Source organism: Epinephelus fuscoguttatus, linkage group LG6 (assembly GCF_011397635.1).
Source record: "Epinephelus fuscoguttatus linkage group LG6, E.fuscoguttatus.final_Chr_v1".
NCBI classification, from domain to species: domain Eukaryota; kingdom Metazoa; phylum Chordata; class Actinopteri; order Perciformes; family Serranidae; genus Epinephelus; species Epinephelus fuscoguttatus.
Genome location: NC_064757.1, coordinates 27,961,363 through 27,978,950, shown reverse-complemented (window position 1 = coordinate 27,978,950; position 17,588 = coordinate 27,961,363). Strand labels below are relative to the sequence as shown.

At 44.4% G+C, this 17,588-nt stretch overlaps 2 protein-coding genes across 2 annotated transcripts in view; one reads left to right on the top strand and one right to left on the bottom strand.

Annotated features, from left to right (window-relative positions):
- LOC125891015 (zinc finger SWIM domain-containing protein 6-like) overlaps positions 1 to 11,141 on the bottom strand; it is a 57,309-nt gene extending 46,168 nt beyond the window's left edge. Inside the window, exon 1 of the mRNA XM_049580001.1 lies at positions 10,664 to 11,141. Within this exon, the coding sequence (XP_049435958.1) occupies positions 10,664 to 11,096 (433 nt within the window). The 5' untranslated portion in view covers positions 11,097 to 11,141. The remainder of the gene's footprint in view (positions 1 to 10,663) is intronic.
- Positions 11,142 to 14,394: 3,253 nt separating this feature from the next.
- smim15 (small integral membrane protein 15) lies at positions 14,395 to 17,425 on the top strand. Its single transcript, XM_049580005.1, has 2 exons — positions 14,395 to 14,536; positions 16,743 to 17,425. The coding sequence occupies exon 2, from the start codon at positions 16,774 to 16,776 to the stop codon at positions 16,996 to 16,998; it is 225 nt and encodes a 74-aa protein (XP_049435962.1). The 5' UTR covers positions 14,395 to 14,536; positions 16,743 to 16,773; the 3' UTR covers positions 16,999 to 17,425.
- Positions 17,426 to 17,588: the final 163 nt, after the last annotated feature.

Here is a 17,588-nt window from a genome sequence, read left to right as displayed (position 1 = left end):
GGTCCCAGACCAAAGATTAACTAAATATTAGCTGACAGGAAGAGAGAGAGGCAGGGACACAGCTGCAGCTGCTAGTGCCAGTGCCGGCAGAACAAACGACAGAGACTGTTTTTAACCCCCTTTGCTCTCAGGAGAGGGAGAGGCGATAAACACACGAGAGATGCAAAAATACACACGTTGGGGTGTACATACTGCCGTGCACGCGTACGCACATGCTATCAGAGGCACCCTGGGAGAAGAAGTCCACTAATCACATTCTCTCTTCCCCCCCTCTCTGCCCTGCCAAGGCGGATGGTGAGGGGGGGAAAAAAAAGGAATAAATCTTTATTAGGCGATGTGTCCCTGCTTTATCGATCGCTTCGCTCCTTCCCTCCCCTCCTCCCTCTCCACCCCCCCTCTCTTTCTCTCCCCTCCTTTTGTTATTTTAGGCGTGTGTCTGCCATCCAGTCCAATTGAGTCAGGCTGTACATCAGACAGGACCATTACCCATGTCTCCCTGGGCTGGGCTGTCACTGGCTGTGAGGGGGGTAGGAGGTGAGGTGATGTAGCCACCCAGGAGGGACAGCTAGCCGGCTAACAGCTAGCCAGACAGCCAGGCAGACAAGAGTTTTGGGGAAGAATGTAGACAGACAGGGTGGCATTAACACACGGTGGCAAGCATTCGCAACAATGCCAAGTGACAACAATGCTAGATCTGTACTTCACCTAAATTCAAGCCCTGTATGGCTCCACCAGCAGAGCACGGCGCAGACGCTACGTTGATTTATGGTGCTAATTTTCCCACTAATGATAGAAAGTCCTAACAGCCTTTTTTTTCTCCAGCAAAATCTTACAGCGGTGAATGTATCCCAAAATACTCATATTCAAACCCAGCACTGTTAAAACATAGTGCAGGGTATGGTTTCACATTTTTTGGTACTGATGCTTTTGCCCCAGTTTTGGTTCAGATATAAAAGTAATACTTTTTTCCACATCTTACTTTGTGGAATAAAAGCACAATTTTCTGCAAAACCGCTTTTGTTCGAAGGAAAGAAGACGTTCTAAGGTGTTTAATATTGTGTAACACAAGTAGCTATATAAGGACTTTGACTATATAAAACGGAGCTTTTATTTTATTTATACAGAGTTTATTTATGCTCACAGTTAACAGCTGAATGGATGCAGAATTTATACTCAGAAAAGCAGAACTACATCTATATATGATTTAACATAGCCCAATAAAAAATATACATATATATATATAGACACCCTCACACTCATAAATCATACATTTACAAGCAACCATGCATACAATTTAAATGCCATGAAAACAACAACATACAACAGATAAAGAACTTTGGCTATCTATCTTTTGTTTCATTCAGTTCTGTATTGCACAGCCTGATTGCTGTAGGCAAGATTGCTGCTTTAGACTAAGATTTACATTTAAATCAGGATCTATCTGATCTAATAATGAGTAAACAAGATTATGAATTGAACCAGACATTTGATGCCAGCCTTCGATACTTGACAATCTTCAATACTCTGTGCTACAAACACATTTCGGCCGCCAACAACCCAAACATCTCTCAGGTTCAATATCCAGCCAGAGTTAAAATGTTGACCCTGTGACATGAACTGTGCAAAAAGCATTCAGCATGTCAGAGTGCTTCATTCAGGGGTCTTTATCGGTTTTCATGCCAACGACACGTTAGGTAAAAGAGAGACGGAGCAGAGACCCCCATATATAAACATACCTTTATATAGTGCATACAATACTACCCTATCAAAATGATACTTACTGACAGATTCATATATTTTTACAACATAGATTCACCTGACAAAGACTCATGGGTAACAGCCTATCATCAACGTTGTGTACTGTACATTTATTGTACAAATAAGACAATTAATCTTCGCTAAAATATGTTGGATTCATGTTAATGTGCATTTTCAGACATATTTTCTCTGTGGACGCCCTACAAGGTTGCGGCCCCCTGTTGAAGACCCAAGATCTAAGTGACGAATTTGTGAAGGACAGAGCATGCCGAACTCTGAAAAGGTTCCAGGACGATCCTCAATACCTGGGAAACATCAGGATGAGGATCATTAAAAAACTTGGGGGAAAGACACCACAGCAAATAGGCCAAGTCCTGTACCTCTGCTAATTCCAGACAGTGGTAAACAGAGAGCTTCTAAATGTAGAAAGAGTGATAGCCCCTGAGGTCTGGATGCAGACTGCTCGCACTCAGCACAGCACTGACAGCAGGAGCTAGCTAGCCAGCTAGCCTTCCTTTGGGACTTCAGACACAGGAAACACTATGGAAACATGCTGTATCTAGATAGGGGCAGTGTAAATAAGATATGAGTTTCTATTGCCTGGCTTGGGAAATGAAACTGGAAAATTGAGAAGGGGAGAAAAAGAGATCATGAGAGCTTATAAACACAGGGAAGGAATGCACAAAAGGAAGGAGGGTAGGCACAGGTATAGAGTGATTAGGAGTCGAAGAGCAAGAAAATAAGATGATGGGAAGATGAAGGGCGGGAATGAGGTTAAAAAAAACAAGCAAGAAAAGAAATGAGCAAGAAAAAACTCCTTCAAGACAAAACTCTTTAGAAGGGCAAACTAGATTCCATAGTCAGTTGAAAGCCGTCCTCTCCTTCCCTTTGAATCTCTCTCATTCTCTGTCTTTGTCTGTCTCTCATGCCTGGAGAGCCTTTCTAGCCCTATTCAGCCCTGCTCCGCCACAGAGCAGTGAATGCATGTCTCACATGCCACACAGCCACGACATCGTTGGACCAGGCACAGCCAGAGGCACCTCACACTCCCAGGACCTCCTCCTCCGCATAGCTCACACGGCACTTGAGCCTGCCGGGCAAGAAGAGAGAAGGGGGTAAATTCCCCCTCTCAATCTGGCTCAGATTCCCGATTGTTCCACAAAAGGACAAAAAAAATGGGCATGTACTTTGTCCTCTCTGACTGATCTCTCAGGTGAGAAATTGGAACATGCAAAAGACACAAGTATTCAATCAGGCCGGCAATCTTTTCCTTTGGTCAGGTGATGTTTATTGGAAAACAATAATGTGAGCATGGGCCCGTCTTTCAAGCACAGCTATCGGCCACTGGAGGGACAGACTGACCAGATTGACCTTTGGCTTTAGTAAATCCCTGGGGGTCAAGTGAAGAGGTCAGCACTGGGCCAGCTCAATGCTGAGGGAGGGACCAGTCGATGAGTGAACACCTCTGTTGGTGTATGTGTGTGTTTGTGTGTGCGATAGGGGTCAGCGGCAGGTAAACCCTCATCCTCTGCTGTTGTTTACTCTAAGGCGCCTAGTCACCGGCGCCCTGGCACCATGGGTGTCTTAAAGCATGTGTGCAAGCAAGTGTGTGTGCGCGTGAGCACATGCGCAAGAGTGGAAATGGGATAGTGTGGGAATGATGACAGACGGGAATGTCATCCAGCCTCTTATCATTAACATGCCTCACCTTTATTCAGCCTGAAACACACAGCCATAAACACGCTCACCGAGCCATTAACACACAAAGTCAAACACGAACTCATATTCACACACTGATAAGAAAGAAATAATCTAGCTCTACTTTAAGTCCTGTGTATCTGGTGGAGAATATTTTTGTCCAGGACACAGCTATAAGGGGTGAATCAACACTCCACAGATTTAAAGTTAGTTTGACAAAACACTGAAACCTCCTTGCAGCCTTGTTGGCCTCTTTTCGGTGAGCAGCGTCTAAGGTTTAAGTTAGTTTAACGTAGACCGAGCACTACACGCCAAAGTCGAGATATTCTTTGCTATACCCTTTGTTTTGTTTGGGATAGATCAAAAAGATTGCCCTTAATCTGGGACAACAGCAGGTAACTTTCTACTCTCTCAGCAAAGTATACAGTGATTATGCGCACACACACTCACACACACATACACACACACACAAAATATTGTTTGTAGCCTTTGGGCTGATCCAAAGCTGTTTGGCTTCTGGGGAGAAACAGCTGTTGACCAAACTGCACAGAGAGACTCTGTTCTGAGGCAACACTGAAAGCATGTGTAGTCTTTAACACATATTCTCGTACTCATGTTGTAACTGCACACACACATTCACACACACATACACACACAGTATACATACATTGAACCTTCTACTGCAGTAAGCAGAGTCTTGGCCTGCTTTGTGCTTATTTCAGCAGCCCATTGGTGCAAAGAGGAATTCATTAAAAAGAAAAAAAAAGTGAAAGGGAGCATCAGATAGGAGAACGCTGAGTGCTGCATTCCCCTGTTGTTATTATTGCCAAATCGAAGAGAGAAGGGCGGCTGGTAATAAAAGTCATTAAATGAAATAGAAAAAAGATCTTTTAATAGGGCCTTGTCATTGTGGATTTAGTAGCCTTTCTATCGCCCGCTCCCTCTGCTCCGTTCCCTGTGCTCACAGTGAAGAGAGGGGCAGGAGCTCTGTGGAAGAAGCACTGGATTCCTAGACAGAGTCAGCCAGCCGAGGAGCTGTGCTGACGCACACCCAGCAGCCACAGTCTGGGACAGGAGACAAGTCAAGCTGGAACGGGGACTGGGGCAGACGTTAGAGAGCTCACACTGGAACTTTATTACTTTAGCTAGTTTATTTTAACAGGAGTGATGCGTGCTGATCTTGTACATTGAGCGTCTGTGAAAAGGAGCCAGCATTAGCACGCAGGGTAATTTTGAAGTGTGGTCTTGGGGCGACTTGGTAGGAGTGTGGCAGAGGCAAGGTGGCCAGAGCTGGAACTGGGAATGGTGATTTAAGAGGGGCGGGGAGCAAACAGCTATGTCTGGGACAAGGAATGGGACTGGGAGGGAGGCTGGCTCCAGTCAGGTGGAAGGACTGGAAATGAAGCAGACAGAGCGAGCTAGAGACAGCAGAGGGGCAGTCTAATGGTACATCTTGGGTACAGTCTTGGAAATGAGAAGCGCAGGAGACCGTTATGACTGGGTGTAGGAGATGGAACATGGCTGGCTTGAGGAAGTTATGGTCTGTGGTGGGAATAATCTATCTAGAGGCACATCTGGGTCTGGGAATGGGGTTGGTTAGAGTTTGGAGTTTGGGGCTATGACAAGCGCTGGGACCTTCTGGAAACTTCTGATGTGCTGGGAAGATGACAGAGCAAGCAGAAGAACCAGTGGTCATCTATCACTCGTTGGGTACAGCACAGCAGCATCAGGGTTTGCTTTATGGGTTTAAACCTTGAGGGGGCCACCCAGACTGAAAGCACGCTAGGGCTGACTGTCTGTAAGTAATCGGAGACGGAAACTGAGCTCGTGCTGAAACTCATTATGAGTAGAATGAAAGTAATTATCACGTAAACACATTTGAGATTTACAGCGATGCTTATTCTGACTTCAGTTTACATGGAAGATATTGTTCGGAGCTAGAGGTAAACAAAACCTCATTATCTGGACGATTTGTAATACCAGATATTATTCAACACCACTGATACTTAGGAACTGAAAACATTTAAAAATAAATATAATATTTTGTCTATTGAAACATGCACACACACTCACACACACTCACACAGAGAGACGAAGCTAACGTGTCTTCATTAAACAACAGCTGAAATGTATCCTATCTTTTTTCCATTCAGCCAACATAATGGGACAAAGGCCTGGAATCTGCTTCTCTCCGTCTCTCGGATACACACAGTCAGTCAGAGGGAGAGAGCACTTTCCCCAAAGACTCAATGTCTCTTCACATGGATGCGGTTGCTGCCCCTCTCTCTCTCTCCCTCTTGGACAGCCATTTGTTTACACTAGCTCTAGGCTCAGCCATGTTTCCATGACGATACAAGCCCAGGGATGGTCACGTGGCCGGGGGTAGACCTGAGGCACCGGATCCAGGATCACTGCTCCTTCAACACTCTCACCTTAGAGCTCCATCCACTGAAGACATCTGATTAACTGACTTCAAGGTTTACTTTGCCAGATTCCTCTAAAAACAGAAAGAACCGCTCCTTAGATTATCACTTAGAATAACATCAAACGATTTTTGGGAAATTATTTTTTAAAAGTCCTGAGTCATATAGTGTCAGCGTCTCCTTAAGTCCTGAGTCACAAGTTGAGCCTCTTTACACCATATTGGTTTCATGCAGTTAAACAGCACATTCGGAAGCGTTCTGTCTCTGTCTCTCTCTCGTCTCTGGTGGTAGGCATGTGGGCTCATTCTCGACGGGCATTGTAAAAAGATAAAGGAACTCTCTAACCTAACAGGAAAAATAAAACCAGATCCACCCACATGAAAAGAAACAGCCCACACACAAACAAAAAGAATAAGCCCTCACCCACCAGAAATCCAGCTCAGCCTGATAGCGTCTCTCACAGACAACATGCTCATGCAAGATTTACGTTTGGCATCTTAAATTCTGCACCTTCGTGGACGAAATGCTTGAAATGTCAACGCGGGACCTGAGGAAGCCCTTTGAAAAGCCTTGTGAATTCTTAGTTCAAAAAAAGTCCAGAGTACAAATGTGTGTGTGTGTACAAGAGTGTGTTCTTGCACAAACATGCTCGGCGTTACTCCACCTTTGTAAGCGGTACAGATTTCTCCTTGGCATTTGGCTTACCGCTTTGTCGCACAAACAATAACCTACTAGTGTGTGCAAATATCCTTTGTTGTTTTATCAGCCCCTTTGTTTTGCGGGTGTTGTCTGCGCCTATGTGTTGTATTGCTGTAAATTATGTCTGATATTGCCACGGTTCTGTCTGAATGCTAAGCACACGTGTGATATAAAGTCACTAGGAAATGACATATGGTTCTGAAGCTCCTCTATTCACACCTACAGCGTGCTTCTTCTTTTTTCTTTTTTTTTTCTTTTTTTTACGAGCTAAAACACAAGGTTCAGGAGAGTCTGTGTTATGATTTCCACCATCTGTGTTACAAAAAAGGAACAGGTTAAAAAACAGGGAACCACCAGCCTGGTTGTTATTTCACCGTTTCATTGACATCATGATAAAAAGAGGGTGAGAGAGAGAGTAGATGACGCAGAAACCTAATTAAGATTCTCCAGAGCGTGAACAAATTAACCTGAGTTATGAGCATGCAGAAGCACAAGACAGACACACACATATGTGCACGTACACACACACACACACACACACACACACACACACACACACACACACACACTCTCTCTGAAATAGGTGGAGCAGAGGAGGATGACATTCACACTCAAACAGGCATGACTGCCATGGACATTCAGTGATATTTTAAGCAGGGGAAAGGCAAAATATTATAGGCTATCTAGTCCAACAACACCACCATGGAAAATACACCAAAATAGGCTACAGGATATGCATATCTGCTTTCATTCTAGCTGAATTTAAAGCAGCCTCAACAACCTCATCACTCAGATTTGGGGCAGCAGCATGATAAAATGACATGTAGCTTCATGTGAAAAATTAGCTTAACAAGGGGAGCTGGATAAATAGGCTGTAGCATGTAGCCTGCGCTAATGACATTGCAGAGAGCGACATATGCCAGGCATCAGTATGTCACTCCATAGGGACATGGGGCTTACGGTAAGAGGATAGTAAGAGTGAGGTGGTGGTGGTGGTGGTGGTGGTGGGGGTTATGGTTTATTTACCTCCTGGCACAAAGCCCTGAAGGCAGACAGAGGGGGTGGGAGCTAGAAATGCAGGGAACACGGGGTCAAAGGGGGGAGGAGCAAGACAGGGCATGTCATATATGAATGAGAGGAGAGGGGATGAACTTGACCCAGGCTGGAGGACTAAAACAGGAAGGAGGGTAATGAAGTGCAAACATGCTTTGTCATGCCATGTTAGAGCCATAGGATTAGAATTCTATAATTAGAGGACGGGGCACCATAATACTAGCCTTCCTTTCAGCATGATGAGCTGCCGAGTCTAAATTACACAAGGGGGCCGGAGAACAGATGCTGTGATCAGAGCAAGCAGCTCTGGAAGTTTGTCTATACCGGTAAGTGGCGGTCCGTTAAGGCACGGTCTGATTGACAAGCAGAAGAAATTCTAAACTTGGCACATGGCGGAGATTTACTGATATTTCTGTGATCAGCTCGTCCCACTGTAATTTTCATGACAGACAGCGGTTGTTATGGGACTGTTCTCCGAAGCAACATGCATATTTCATTACATTCATTTGCAGTTTTTAATGTATTATTACACACAGAGCCCTTTCACACAGGTTGAGGGTTTGGTATGTGCTCCACTACCTGTTCAGCAGCTGACAAATTCATCACTGGTTCGACAGCAGAAAGAGTGCAAGAGGACCAAAGCTGGGTAGTTATAGCACGGCTATAACAGGAGAGGCAGCGGACTGCTAGATAACACTTGCATTCATATATGAATATTTATCTGGAAGGCTGGCATTGGAACAGATGAGCTCGCATGGGAGAAAGAACAACCCATCCATCTCACTCTCTCCCATTCTCTGCGCTTCATTCTTTACTTTCAGACATCCCCTTCTCTTGCAATCACCATTTCAATGCCTCTTTCCTCTTTTGCATTTCCACCCACTTTCTCCCTCTAGGCTTCCCCTCTTTTTCTTGATATCACCCGATCTATTGCTCTTCCCCTTAAACGCCATCCCCCTATCCGTTCCCTCCGCAGCACTGATGTATGGAAAGAGATGGAGGAAAAAAAGAGAAAAGCGTGTGATTAATGTCTTTGAGAAAAAGATAAATAATCACAGGAGACTGGGGGCTGGTAGTTGGCCTTAGGGGAGTAAATATGGAGAGTTTTATAGCTGCTCACTTGGGAGAGAGGGAGGTGGAGGAGATGAGAGGGGGAGGAGAGGAATACAGCGACAGCAGATCCATTCAAGTATATTAGCTCCCCACACACATACACAATAACCTCCGCATCTATTCTATTGCTCTACTGTCTTTCATCATCAACACTGAATCCCATCCCACTGACAGCACACACACACTGGAAGCCACACAAAGCCATGCACGCTTGTGTGCACACACATACACACCCTCGCAACCACCCTGCACTTTTTTTTTCCAGGCCAGACCCACTGTATGTGTTTGATGGGCCAATACATGTGGTGTGTGATGTGGCTGACAGCCCCCTCCCATGCTGCCCTGCTTTTAAGCCCTCATCCTCCAGTGGCTGCCTGTCCCCTGGAGTAGATTGCATCTTTTATTTATCATTTTCTCTTCCTTGGCTTTATTTTCCCCAGCCCAAAAAAAAAAAGAAGAAAAAATTCTGGGGCGAAAATTGCAATCAGCATAACATGCCCTCCTCCTGCTGTGTACTCGCCTGTCATCCTCCACTCTCTGTGAGCATGCAGGATGAGACTGACAGCCCGTACAGACGAAGACACACATGCACACACAGATGCATGCACAATCCCCCTCTGTGTTTATCAAAACCCCCCCCCCCACACACATAATCTTTTCTCCCTCTCTCTTTCACACACATAAAAACACATGCATGGCCAAAGAAAATGACCCCGTTCCCCTCTTTGTCACACACACATACATCTCCCTCTCTGACGCCTTACACTATTTTACCCCGTGCTGGGTGTTTAGCTTCCTAAAGCCCCAAAAGAGTGAGCACATAAATGAGTCTAATGCTGGGGAATCTGGTAAACAGGCCAGAGAGGGAGGGAGAGCTGCCTGCCTGTCTGCCTGCTCCATGGCTACTATTGTGCACTGCACATTCTCTGAGCCCACAAGAGCTGAAGCCATCTCCACACAGATTCTTTGGAGGGATAGTAAGCCAAGAAGTGAGAGAGAGAGAGAGAGAGAGAGAGCGAGAGAGAGAGAGAGAGAGAGGAAAAGGGAGCAGGGGAGAGAGATAGAGAGAGGGTGAGGGTGGGAGGAGGAAGAAGATCATGCATAAAATCTTGTTTGCAGAATGCATTAAGATTCAGATGAACTGGGGAGGGTAATGGGATTAGAATCCTGAACCGTTTCCAAGGGTGGGGAGTCGGATTGACAGCTGAGTCTATTGCACTGACGATTGCAGTGAAATATTGTGGCTCTGGCAAAGGCAGCCAGCCAGGCAGGCAGGGAGGCAAGCAGGGGGTTGCTGAGCCTACAGCACCTCTGTTTACTCCCAGCTTTACCACAAATAATGCAGCGGACAGAAAACATGCATCTTTCCCTTTTACCAGCTGCACATACCCTGGGCTTTAACTGAATGCTGGGAAGACAGCAGAAAAGCTCCAGTCTGCCTCACAAAGGTGTTTGGCAAACAAAATAGAAGCACTGTGGCTTTAAATCACCGTCCCTCCCACCCTTTCTAAATATCGTCTATTTAGCCAGCGGTGAAAAGATATAGGGGGCTTTTGTCTGCGTACCCATTGGTGGGGGCATGGAGAGCTGGAAAGACATAAAAATAGGAACAAAGTGCTAAGCTTCCAATTGGGATGGCTCTGGGCAATTCAATGCGCGCAGCTCAGTGGGCAAAAACAAGGAGAAGTGGGCTACTATTACGGGCTTATCTGAAAATAGGCTATTCTCACACAGCTATAGGGTAGACTGGTGTGGAAATACCCTGCATTGTTTATAATACACAAGGCTATGGACGGCGAGCACAAGCCCTTTAAAAGTCTGGCACGGTTCCATAGAAAAAGGCAAACAGTGCGAGTTAGATGTTTTGTTTATTGCAGGCTGTTTTCCTGCATTTTTTTGTAACGTTATGGTCCACTCACCGACTTGCAGTACGTTGTCCACCCAGCCACCCTCTAGCAGAGTGACACCCCGTAGGAAAGGCAGCTGGGTCTCGTCATTATTGTCCCCGCTAGTTCCACTTTCCTCTCCCCCGGCGTTGAAAGAGGAATACATACAGATCTCCTTCTCGCTTCTCGGGAATGACCAGTATACGATCCTCCGCTGGACGGGCTCCGGGATCCTCTCGAACCGCTCCTCCACCCTCTGGAACGGCCACTTCTCCGCGACTCTGCGCGCCGCGATGTCGAGCAACGACTCGGGGTTGTGCGTTTTTCCATTCCCCGACCCTCCCGGAGCGGACCCTGCGCCGCCACACAGGACTCCTCCAGCCCGCTGCCCCTGCCTGCACGCCGGGTTGTAGCCGGGCCTGCAGCAGAGCCGCTTGGCTGGGGGCTGCTGGACTCGCTCGGCCATGATCGCACCGCTTCCAACCTGAAGCGCAGTTCCTCTCCGATCATATAAACGGGATAAGGAAGAGAAAAGGGCAATCTCGCACCGATTGTTTGCCGTACATGGAGAGACTGCCCTTATTTGGAAAGGGAGGCGGCGCCTGCGAGTTCCGTGAAGTCCTTTGTGTTGTCAAAGTAACCGGGATGGGCGGGGACCTGGAGAGCTGCCAGCGCACGAGTGGCGCTATAAAAGGAACTGGAGGCGGAATTCCCGAACGTCGGCAAATCCTTTGTGAAGCCGTCCGGGAGCGCGAGGGCGGAGCCCCGGCGGCCGACGGCCTTTGAAGTTTCCTTCTTATTTGAGTTTAAAGGCGGGGACTTAATCCAGGGGCGGTCTCGCAGTTTCCCACAGGGGTAAAAGGGGGCAAGAAAACTGACTTTTTTCCTTTGGAGCCTGTGCTACCACCCCGGGCTCCAGCTTCTTCAATAACAACGTGATGGTTGTTTTCAAGGCTTAAGTCCAAAGGACTCTCAGCTGTCAGAGACAGAGAGGGCGTGGGAGGAGGAACATTAAGATATGGAGCTGGACATGCTTGTCCTCTGTAGCCACTAATCAGTCATTTTGGTCAGCTGTTTTGGCGTTGGTTTACTATGCTGCAGTCTGTGTGGACGGTTTTGCACAAGCACACTCTTACAGACAAGCTGATCTCTCTTTTTCTCTTTCACACACACACACACACACACACACACACACACACACACACACACACATGCACCGATCATTGAATTTTTAAAGGAGCACTGCACAGATTTTACACATGAAGATCGAAGTATAAATAAATAACCCTGGTAGGCTAATGTTATCAGAGTTACCTTAGATTGGGAAATTTAAATTTTAAACAGAAAAATGATGCTCTCTTCTAAACTGTTTTATCACATGAACTCACAACAGGAGATTTTATGTGTAAGAAGCATTCTCACTGACTGACTATTCTGATTGATTTGGGCAAGGGGTGGCGCTTGCACGCAGGAGACATGACTTGCACTGCAGTCACTTAGCCAGTTCGTAATTTGGTCTTCAAAATCAGAGTTTCTCATCATTCCTTTGATTTGTCTGATGATTTCGGCTTCGGCCCCTATAGACAGAAGTTACCAAATCTCGTCATCTCTCGAGTTAGACATTTTCGTTGCTGTCTTCGTGGAAATGACTTTCTTCCTAACCCCCAGATGTCTGTTATTTTTCAGTTTCACCTGAGCTTAATGATAGATGTGTCATCAGCCTAGCCTAGGTGCTGTAAGCTTGCTCCACAGTGTCGCCACAGCTTTGACCTCAAAGTCGAAAGTATTAAACGGGTGACAGAAGTATAAGACGGTAACAACATGGTGAAATCTACATCCAGAGCCATGCATTTTTGGACAGACGAAATGTACTAAGCTGTAGAGCAGTCCAAAATGGTTGCCGCTAGCTAACCATAGCTAACTTGTTTGTCGACTGTTTGGTCCACTAAGGTCCTGTACTAACAAGATGAAAGGGGACATATCGCCACCTATTGTCAAGGAGTCTGACATGCTTCGGTCAATAAATTGATTGCCTTCCTATGCTTGTATACTGGGACAAGGACAGTAGTCCAGTTAAATGGCCCAGCTATAGTGATACCTCGACTTAACTGTGCATGTTAACGTACTGACTGTGAAATCCCCAGACAATTACCTGCTCTGTTCACACATGGGCTCGATCAGATATTACACAGACTTTTCACTGGGGAGCTGGCAGGATAAAGTCCTTTTAATGTCCGATCCAACTGATTCAGACATTTGTGTTCTCACATACAGCTCCTCTGGGTAATGTCTAGATAATTTCAGTTTTGCTGTGCATATGTGAAAGGGGCTCCATTTATTCACTCCAGTAGTTGAGTCTATCAGCTTGCAACAGAAAAAAGTCTAAATCAAAGGATGTTGGAAATTCCTTAAGGTCTGGCTAGACCAGTGGGTTTTCTTGTAATCATTATGACACACACCACTAGTGGAGCTGGATAACTGTAAATTGTGGTGCAGTCATTTTATGGCCCTCCTTCCTGTCTGTTGATAATGCTAGTTCCATAGCTGCGTCATGAAAAGGGGGCCCACTTCTGTAGGAGTAAAATAGTCATCAGGGGTTTAGGGTGCGGCTGCATTGCCCACCCCCCGGGGTTCTCGCTGCCTGGTGAGACATGTAACAGAAGCCAATAATTATATAGATATAACAAAAAAGCCGCCAGATCGGGGATGTGTTTTTAAATTGTCTATAAAACTTGGCCAAAACTATGCTGGCAAACCAGAAAGCGTGTTTGCAATGTGTTTGTCCTCCGCATGTGTTCCCAGCTGCCCCTCTCCTTCCTCTGTGAGTAGGTCTAAAAGGCTGGCCTTTGAACCGCTCTGAAAGTGATCCATGCCGTATGGACAGAGCAGATGTGGCCTAACCTGATTTGGTTTCAATACTTCCCCACAGGAAGTTCACAAAGCCAGCAGGTCCTTCTTTGTTATGTTAGTCATCTTTCCCAGAGGGCCGGTGGAGCCTTTGCTTTTTTTTTTGACACAGCTATTGCCTTATCGTTTCTTTTATTCCTCAGACTGAGCAGTTCCACACATGACCAGAAGTTTCAACAGCTAGATGTCATCTGATTTTATATCCAGTAAAGGAGTGTACCACATGGTGTTTTGCATTAGTAATCAGTGTCCGATATTTTACCATAGCAATTGTCCAGCAGACATTGTTTTACTGCATTTTCATGCCACACATATGCACAGTCTTTCTGTGGGGAACCCTGAAAAACAAGAGAGTACTATACCCAAACTTTTACAAGTAATCTGTGGATTTCAGCTAGCAACTGTCTGGTCACAGGTCTACTCTCCTGTTATAATCAAAACTGATCATAATATATCAAACACCTTTATTTACTCACAGAGACATTTGATTTATTTCACTGGAATTCACATTTTAAATTCTGCACCCTAAATAATAAAAAAAAAAACAATCTCAAAAGTTTTAGAGTAATTCAGAATACGACTGAAAGTTCTTTCAACTCACATTATGCTACATGTAGATCTTCCTAAAACACCGTTGTTAAAGAATAAAAGGAGCAACAATACAAACAGTTATGAATGTTTTAAATCTTATAGCCTATTTATTAATGTTACTGATGCTTTCATTCACTCTTTCACACACGTTTCTCTCTTGTGGGTTACACAATTTGTAGGCAATATTATACAATAAACAATATTAGAGCCAGAGCATTGCATTAATTACTGTTTTTTGCCCTGCATTTTGATAATTCATGATTCAGGTTAAAGGACTACATTTCCCATCTTTGAAGGGATACGTCATATCCAATCACGAGCGAGCAGTGGGGGCCACAGCGGTTACACTTCCTGGAACAGGGAGTAGCTGGTACTTATCGTGGATATAAATACAATCTCTGCTTATTGGTAAGTTTATTCTGTATGTACTGTCTTTTTACCACTACTTACCGAAATGAAAATAAAGATTTGTTGTTTTGTCACGTTCATATCCGAAGTTGTTTCGCCGTTTATCCGAAAGTCAGTGCTCTTGAGTTTAAAGTTAGGCCGTTAGGATGGGCGGGTTAGCTTGCGGTGCTAACGTTTGTAGAAATGTAAATCTTTCATTCGCGTTTTAAATATTCTGATCTAATCTCAGTGGCGGACATGGTGAATTTATTAACAGGCTGGTTGTGTGAGACTGTAGCTAGAGTACACAGTTGTAACGGGTTTCCGGATACAGCTAACGTATGTTAGCCGAGCCTCGGGTTAAAGCTAGTTGATGCCGGTGGTCATTAGCAGTTTCACAAGCGACTGTCAGGTCGGGGCGATCAACAAGTAGCCATCAGCTATAATACATGGCTTGAGAAGAGAAGAAGATACTGGTTTGTCATGACAGCAATGCCAGCGGTTAACCGTTTGTTAACGATGGGTTATGGTTTGAAAACACGTTGCAAAATGCTAAAAGCTGTTTGTGTTAACCTTAGTAAGTTAATTGCAATTAACAACCGTTAGCTAACGGCACTGTTACCTATAAAGGGCCAGCTGTCATTTTGTGTGTGACAATAATCACTGGACTTGTTACCCAAAAGATATTCATTTCTTATCAACTTCTATTGCAATGAAATATATATAGTTCTTGTTTCATATTTAGTAGCCTATCAAAGTATATACTTAAAAACAGAGATTTTAAGTCAAAGCAGCTTTGCTTTCTTTACACTCTTGAAGATTTGAGCATGTTGTTTGGTATTCATCTCAGATATTATATTAGCACTCCCATGAATGACAGAAAACCTCCTGTAAAATAATACAATAAGTCAATTTGCCTTTGACTCAGCAGAACTGCACATCCTCTGATCTCAATGACCGTTTTACTCAAAAGAGTAGGCTGTATCCTGATGAGATTATTGTAGATTAGACAATATACATCTAGCTCCCTGTAAACATTGAGATCATATATGTATATATATCATAGATGTATATACATATATTATATCAATGTATTTGTCAGTACAATATAGACTACTATAGTACCACTGTAAAAAAAGTATATATTTATGCTATACTTGTAGTGTCTCTTGGTGCATTTTATTTTATTTCGTGGCCATTTTTGACTCTATCACATGAGACTGTGAAGAGTAAGACTGGAAACAAGAGAGACGGGTGTGAAATGTTGAGGTCATGTGGTATGTGCCGTAACCATTAGGCGTTCAGAAAGCTCCAAAATACTCCAAAGCTCCAAAATACTTATAATAAAAGTGTTTTTCTTCCTTTTCTTATTTTATTTTCATGCATCAGTTTTAGAAAGTACTTGATCTTTTTATTTATTCATTTATTCAACCTTTATTTAACCGGAAGGTCCCATTGAAATTGAAAATCTCTTTTACAACAGAGACCTGGCCTAGGTAGCAGCCGATGAAAACACATTTAAAATGCAACAAATACAACATATAATACAAAAATCCACAATAATACAACAACTATTCAAACATAGTGGCCTCTCAAGAAAAAAGAAGCACATGTCTCTGTCACCACATTCCTTATGATGCCCTTAAATTCCTCAATGGATATAAGTGTTTCTAATTTTAAATCGTTTTGAAGATTGTTCCATGTCTGTGGTGCATAGTAGGAGACTGCGGTTTTCCCCAGGTCTGTTAAAACGCGGGGTACATTAAAAAGCAACCACCTGGAGGAGCGTAGCTGATAACTACCAGAGCTGACACATCTTGTTGGTTCTATCTAATTTAAAGTGAACCCAGTGTAACTTATGTGGTACGTTTTGTGCAACCAGCAGTCCAAAACCCAAATATATTGACTTTACAGTGATACACAAGATAAAAGAGAAGCCAAGCCTCACATTTGAGAAGGTTCAACCAGGAACATTAAATGACTTTAATACTGAGTTGATTATCAAAATTGTTTGCAATAAAGTTTTGTTGATTAGACTGAACTAATCTGATTGTTTTGTCTGTAAACAGTTTCTCACTGTATGTGAAAGTAGATTGTATCCATGACACCCAGTTGCCCACTCTCAAATATCATTATTGGTTGAAGGTTCTCTGTTTATATTCTTTTCTTTCTATGTATAACGATGTGCTGGCTATTCACTGCATTATCTCCTGGTACCCTCTCTCAGGCTTGGTTGAGCCTCACCGTTGCTGACCAGGATGATTGACGTTCGGGCATGGGCAGAGTATGTGGTGGAGTGGGCTGCCAAGGACCCCTACGGTTTCCTCACCACTGTCATACTGGCTCTCACACCTCTCTTCATTGCCAGTGCACTGCTGTCCTGGAAACTGGCCAAGATGATTGAGGCACGTGACCGGGAACAGAAGAAAAAGCAGAAACGTCAGGAAAACATAGCCAAGGCCAAGAGGACCAAGAAGGACTGAGCCTTTGGGTAGAATGAGGGCATAGAAAAAAGGGAGGAGCAGCCACCATACTCACAGCCCTCCTTATTCCAAATAATGACACGGTGCCCTTCGTTGTCCCAGCCCTTCTGTCAGCACAGGGCCACTACGCCTCATGTCCGGGGTAGGAGACTGGCCCCACAGGCCTAACAGTGCTGAGATGGACAGTACTGCCCGAAGGAGGCTCGTCCCGGTGGGACTTTGGTCAGCAAGAGCACAGTGGTCATCTGTGTGACGACGTTATACAGAAATCCGCTGATAATATTGTGCAGCTGCTGAAACACCTTGCATTCCATTGTTAGCATCCATGTTCTGCTGAATTGACGATGTAATGAGCATACTGGAACTTTTTCCAAAATATCCCAAATACTACTTTCTAATCAATAAAAGTTTTCATGGTTGATAAGAACATGTCCTCCTTTTGGATTTACTGTCAGGCTGAAAAAGTATCACAGCTGCTTTAAATTCTGTGTACATGAAAAATATTCATCCCCAAGTTTTATTTTATTGTAACATTGAGCCAGAGTGTGTGATTAGACTTTAATGTACTGACTGACAAAAAAGACTCTCCT

Bases quoted from the DNA above. Each gene is read 5' to 3' on its own strand.
- smim15 (XM_049580005.1), top strand. From the start codon at position 16,774: ATGATTGACGTTCGGGCATGGGCAGAGTATGTGGTGGAGTGGGCTGCC.